Consider the following 7,056-nt stretch of genomic DNA (forward strand, 5'->3'; position numbering starts at 1 on the left):
GATCTTGCTATAAACAGTTGTAACTACATCCTCCCTATCATCTCCCTAGCATACAAGGGAATCATCAACTACACAGGGACAAGATAGAGGACAGGCTAGGTATTCTTGAAATACAGGAGGGCACACAGAATGCAAACGTGAGCTAGCTGCAGAAAACAGTAAGGTGTTACAAATTGAAAGTCAAAACTGTATATGCATTACACCTGTAAGGTGTACCTACAGGACAGTACATGTTTAAGTAGAGACCACACAGAAAATATTACTCAAAATTTAATTTGAAGTATCTAGTTGCTTTTATGATGAGTTGCTTCATAAATCAAAAACAGATGATCTTCTGAGTCACTGTTTCTACCTTTCAATAAATCCATGGTTGTTTGTACATCTGTAGGGGGCTTTAATCGGGTAACTGTTTTCATTTTCACGTTCTGTATTTCCACACCTGTACAAGCTCAGTGGAAACATGTAGCATATTTTACTTATTTCCAAATGGAAACAATATCTTGCTTCAACTTTAATGATTCTTCACATGGAGCTTTGTAAGAGTACTGAATTTAAAAGGTCTGCTGTTAAGCTGAGGTGTACAGAATTAAGGATTTTTCAGACAAGGAGACAGGACAATAATATTTAATATTATACTTAATATTTGTCATTATTATCTACATTAGCACAGTAGAAAATGAATTCAATAATTTCCACACTTCTCTTTTAACTGCATAGCTAGGGAGTTATTGAACAAATTAATGAAAACTCTGCAAATTATTATTAAGCATTCTGCTCATCAAGTTATCTGCACTACTGGATTCCCAAAAAATATTTTATCCTGCATGACCAGGTTACTTCCCAAGGAAAAAAAAATAATCCATGAATCAAAACAGTGTTTTGTTTACCTAGGATTCAAGAATTAGCAAAGATACATGTCATACTGCTTTAGAAATGACTTTTCATCAGTGCTTTATTTCAAAGTGAATTGCAATGCCATTTCATTATCCAATAGTCACATAACTGAACTCAATAGGAGTTACGTGCTAGTAGGAAAAATCACAATAAACAGTGCAGAGAAAAATTTGCTTTGGTTTTGTTAACCAAAACTTGGCAACTCTTCATACAAATATACAAGTTTAATTTCAGTAACCATCACTGACTTTGAAGGGGCAGATCAAAATGCCTACTAGTAGGAAGCTATTTTAGATGCTCTTTTTCCTTACATTCCTGAAACAGAATTGTACGGAGCCTGTAAGTGGAATACAGCCCAGACTTGCATCAAAACACAAATTATGAACAAGCTCTAGTGTTGGAAGAGACAAGAAGGGCCACTGTCAGAATCTATGAGACCTATTACGTTGTCTGGCAATCAGCAGCCAAAAGTTTAAATACTGAATTCTTCCTGCTGGACTAATTTACTGCCTCTCCAAAGTTTCTTGTTCCGGGCAAAGCTTTTTAAGTCTGGTCAATAAGGGATTTTGCTTGGCATAATGTAAGTAAGACTTTCACAAATATGCTGCTACTCAGGTAAGAAATCTGATATTTTATTTCTAATAAACAGGGAAGTGCACAAAGCCTTCAGGATATCCTTTGACTTAATGAAAAAAATATACATTATATATGCTCCTCAGTGAAGCTCATCAGCAATAATGCAGGATCTTTTTTTGTTAGTTTAAATCTAGGTAGTGTGAGATGATGTAAACTTCTAGTCATGCATCTTAGAGAGTTTAGTGAAATATTGGTACAGTCTGTTTAAGAGCAGAGTACATATTCGTGCTCTTTAAAAGATGGGTGAGGATTCCAAACTGGAAGCAAATAGCAGTGGCATCACAGGAGAACAGTTGGGAAGCCTCACTTTAATTTTAGAAGAAAATCTGAACATAATTGATTCCTCTCCATTAAGCAAGAATTTCACAAATACTGTTATAGATTTTCTCCAGGGAATTAGAAGTTTGTATCTTTTATACAGTGTATTCACTTAGATCTAAGTGAGAGTCACCATATGGTTAGGATTCAAAATTTCAATCCAGTAGCCATCGGGATCCTGAACAAATGCAATTCCTTTCATTTTACCTATTAGGAAAAAAATAGAAGGAACGATGAACACAAGGATAAAAGTAGGGCATATGAATAAATCTTAACATCAAATGCAGTTACTTTCAATTTTTTTTTTTTTCCTTTTGTATGAGTATTAATTCAACTTTAGACAGCTACTTCTGAAAACATCCAAATTAGTGTTTGATCACAACTAGGCCTTTGTGTGTGTGTGTGCTGGATTGTTAATCTGATACTTAATAAAGCTGCAATTTCAAGTCATTATGAAATCTTACCTTCTGTTGATTTTTTTTTTTTTAACCCCTGCAAGTGTTCAGCCCGTAATTTTGGAAACGTATTTTTGTGTTCCAGGATGTTTTGGCATGTTTTGCTAAGCTGTTCTGCCTTTTAAAGTTCTTTGTTCCTCAGCCCTGTTCATTTTTGCCTACACAGTAAAGTTATGTGCTCTACTAGTTTTTATTTGGTTGTTTCCCACTCCCAATCTGGATTACAGTACACATTTGCATTACTATTTCAGATAGAAGTGCAGTGCAGGAATGTTTTAAACAGTTGGAAAAAATATTCTTCACGAAAATAGGGTGCCCTAAAGTATTCAACAGTGAATCACAACAGCACAGCTTAACATTTTATCTTAAAGAGTTAGCCAATCAGTTTCCATTTTGCTTACCCTATGACCCTGTCTACTGTAAAAAAAAAAAAAAAAGTTAATTATTATTACATTCTAGTTACAAAAACTTCTGAGAGAACAGCAGCTGTGATTCACTAATGCAGGGGAAAAAAAAAAATACCACGAACTTTCTCATCCAGCCCCACAAACAATGGATATTAAATCCAAAACCTCATCATCTTTGACATTTGCTGCACAAGTTTAAATTCCTAACACTGAAAACTGCTTTTGCTTTTTTTTCCCCCTTCTATAAACAGGACAATTCTACATTGTCAGTTTCGTGCATTTTGTAAGAGGGAGCACAGTTAGTAGGTTCTAGCACATCCTAAGGAGTGACAGCTATAGAAACGCATCACTGAGCTGTCCAGTACAAAAATCTACCAGGCACAATGTATTAAAAGCAAACAACTGGAAAAAAAAAAAAAAAAAAAAAAAAAAAAGACTTGCATTACTGGCTAAGACTTACCATCATCTGGTTTCTTCACAAATTTCACTCCTAGTTCTTCGAACCTCTTACAAGCTTTATTGACATCAGGGACAGCAATTCCAATGTGCCCTGGGAAACAGAGTAAAAACAGTAAAATACACTAAGTATTTCTATGCATTTGAGAAAAAAAGTTTGCTCAGCATTTCATCTTCTGCAATAAGTTCACATGCTTACACAAGAGATATAACAAACTCAAGAAAATCATTTCTTACAGAAAGAAGAGCATTCCAGATTTTAACAACACCCTCCTTGACAAAATTGGCTTTTTAATAATGATTTTACAATCAGAACTTTTCAGTTACAATAGATCATGTTATTTGGATAAGAAGATTATTTCTTCCTACTGCTGCTAAGTTATTCAAACTGTTTTATCTATATTCCCTTTCCAGAGACACATCCACATAACAGGATTTTGTTGAATTTGCTTAGTTCAACAGCACAAGGCATTTATTATTAATGCTGTATTTGTAGATACTAACAGCAGCACCATGCTGAACTTACAAGTAACTTCAATTTAATATGTCAAGTGGCTATATTCAGTACCAGACTTATTTCACATACAAGTGACCTTACAAGCACTCAAAATATCAAGTTGAGCCACTTGAATGCTATCCTTGATACTACAGATAAATCCTCCTTCCAGCTCAAAACTGGTAACTGGTGCATTATAAAATACAAATCCAAATTCAAAAATCAATCTGAACATCATTATAATCAATATGCAAGAGCAATTATTGAACTTCACTGAGTGGTTAGTATTAAAATGTGTTAAATTAAATTAAAAAATTAGCTTTACAACAAGTGTAATTGTGGTTCTTCACTCTGAAACATTTTTTTATTTACCCATTTTCATGATGCATACCATGTATACATGCTGGAAGAAGTAAAATAAAGAAGCTGGTAGCACTTACACTTCTAAGTAGCTTACTAGAAAAGTCTTTTCATCTATACAAGTTTTAAAAGTTTACAAATCCCCCATGAAATAAAACCTTAACCTTTGCATTGATTTCATACAGATGTCTTATAAAGAGAAAACTGAAACTCCATTTTTCCCTAATACATCTAACTGTAATACATGTAACTGTAATCAAAGCACAGTAAAACAATGCATAAGAACAACATGCACTAAACAAAAAACCTACCAAATCCTCGGGGATCTGAATTGCCATTATGATAGGACTGCTTTTCATCATTCTCAGAGCCCCAGTTGCTGTAAGAAATAATTATTATACACTGAAGAAAAGCATCAAAATTAATTCCTTAGTGTTTAGCTTCCTCAGAAAGGCAATTTGTTTCTTTTCAAAACCATAGAACTTCAGTTGTTGGCTACATTCATTAAACTATCAAAACTTTCCTTTAACACAGCTCCTGGAAATAGTCTTCAAAGTAGACATAAGGGCTAATTCAGTCTAATTCCTACCCTTCTCTAGTACTCATGTTCCACATTTGAATGAGTCTGAGAAATGCTCCTATCTCATCCAGATTGCAAGGATGGCTGTGGTGCATGAGTGAATTTACATATTAATCTAGATGCAGAACAGTGAAGTGGCTAAGCACAGTGGCAGGGTATTTGTGAGAATATCTCTATCTCCACACTTAATTATAATCATTAGTATTAACAAGATTGTCCAATTCATATGAAGTGTTTTGACCTCTTTTGATAAGCCATCAAAAGCAATACTTAACCCACTGCTTTAGAGGCAACTTCAGAGGATACAAAAGAAGTTCTAACTGCATCACTTTTGCCTCAATCCCACTGTTTTCCTACCCAGATAAGCAAACACTATTTGATACTTATATACTACTATTCACCTTGTAGTAGCTCTAGAAAGAGTAAACTTGCCAAGTATCTAAGATCTCAGCCTATTTTAAGACTTACTATATAACAGTAAAGATGCTTCCACAGAAATTACCGCGTTTCTTTTCAATTCAATGAGACGTAAACTCATCCACTTCTCTTAGATGTGGTTGTCATCTCCTACTGTATTAATACTTACTGTGTCAGTTCAAGTGTAGCTTTTCTGGAGAAGGTCCAAGGTGTTCTCTCAGCTTTATCTTCTGGGATATCATTTTTATTTTCATAACCCAGGAAAAACAGTGAGAACTTCATGGGAGGAAAGTCAAATTTCTGAAGCAGTCTACATGGCAAAAATTATTTTGAAACAGTAACTAAAAAAAAATAACCACACAGCCTGAAAATACAAGTTGTTTCCCCTGTGGAACAATTACAGCTGTGGTTTTTATCTTTCTGACTGCAATCCACATCTTAAAATACTACATTTTGAATTCTCAAACAGAAACATTCCAGCACACTTTATAAGCCTCTAAAAGCTAGAAGAATCAGATGCTTATAGGCAATCAATAAATGAACAGCAAAACCAGAACAAAGGCTCCAGTCTGAAGCTGCCATTTTTTACTTGTACAGATTTTCTCAGGAAGGGCAAACAGATAATTTATGTTCCAGGTTTACAGAAACGATTCCCATTTAAAAGCATCACAAAAGTTACCATTTGAGAGTAGAATCAGTGAGGTAAAAGCTGTACAAGTTGTACACTGATAGTTAATGACCTATGTAAAAGAAGAGAAAAAAAATTCTAGACAAAGCCACTTTTCATTCATTTGCAATTTAGGCATTCAATGCGCTGTGAAGTTCTCAGAGATTGGCAGGCTATCCAACTTGGCATTAGCAGATAGGTATAACTACATCAACAGAACAAAAATACTTTTCATAAGAATGAAGAAACACCCAAAGTTACTGTGGCATACAGCTTCCACTCACGTCATCCCAAGAACTCTTGTATAGAAATCCAGTGACTTCTTAGGATCCTTTACTCTTAACATTGTCTGCTGAAATATAAAATCCTGGAAGAACGAAAAAAGAAGAAAAAAAAAAAAAGCATTATTATACATCAAACGGAATTTAACTGTGCATCAACAAAGATATCAGTTAATAATGAAAATCAAAACCAGCAAGTCTAGAAGTAACGAATACGGTACTACATACAACGTAAATAACATATTTTATTTTAGAATACTTCAAGTTGGAAGAGACCCACAAGGATCACCAAATCCAACTGCAGCACTACCTAAAAATCAGACCACGTGGCTGAGAGCACCGTCCAAATGCCTCTTGAACACCAGCAGCTTGGTGCCATAACCACTGTGTTGGGTACCTGTACCCCATCGCAGCTGCAGGATCCACTACCACCCGAGCCGGCCTCCCCCATGCCGCCCCACCGGTCACCGCACGTCCGCACGCCAAAGGGGCGGGGATGCTGGCAGTACCACCACGGCCTCCGCCACCCGCAGCCTAATAGCGCCCTGCTCGCCCCCACCAAGCCCACCTTCGTGCTGGGATCCGGCTCCGAGCAGGCGCCATAGGCAGCCTCATCGCTCAAGCCGCTCGGTTCCGCCATGTTGGGCGCAGAGGAGATGGGAGGAGAGGGCAGTACAAAGGTGGTGCTCCGCCCCATAGTTGCTCGGGTGCGCGCAACGTGACCTGCGCATCTGAGCAGCCTGTAGGCGCTCAAATGAAACGCTGATTTGTTTAGCACTTCTTTCCAGCTGACACCACTTTCGGCGTTTTCATAGCCCGGTGTTTTACTTTCACTCCATAAGTATAAAAACACACCTAACGGGTGGTTTATTCCTTTGGGGGATTAGAGATGTTAGTTTCCATCTGTCTTGAATACTCAGCAAAATATTATTGCTATCATTATTATTAATATCATTAATAATAACAATAATAAAATTTCTGTTGAGAAAAGGGGGACGGGACGTGGCAGACAGCTGCCCCTCCGCTTTACACCATCTTCGTCCGAGCAGAGCCGAGCCCCGCGCGAGCAGAGCCGAGCCCCGCGCGAGC

General features: G+C 36.8%; 1 protein-coding gene across 1 annotated transcript; it reads right to left on the reverse strand.

Moving 5' to 3' along the window:
* Positions 1-934: 934 nt before the first annotated feature.
* GLO1 (glyoxalase I) lies at positions 935-6,642 on the reverse strand. The gene is made up of 6 exons (XM_042825418.1): positions 6,536-6,642; positions 5,971-6,053; positions 5,189-5,329; positions 4,334-4,401; positions 3,171-3,260; positions 935-2,055 (listed from the first exon to the last, which is right to left on the reverse strand). Exons 1-6 carry the CDS (start codon positions 6,605-6,607, stop codon positions 1,967-1,969), a joined length of 543 nt encoding a protein of 180 aa, XP_042681352.1. The 5' UTR covers positions 6,608-6,642; the 3' UTR covers positions 935-1,966.
* Positions 6,643-7,056: the final 414 nt, after the last annotated feature.

Source organism: Centrocercus urophasianus, unplaced genomic scaffold (genome assembly GCF_019232065.1).
Source record: "Centrocercus urophasianus isolate 14NV4802_14NV808 unplaced genomic scaffold, USGS_Curo_1.0 seq_10, whole genome shotgun sequence".
In the NCBI taxonomy this organism is placed as follows: Eukaryota; Metazoa; Chordata; class Aves; order Galliformes; family Phasianidae; genus Centrocercus; species Centrocercus urophasianus.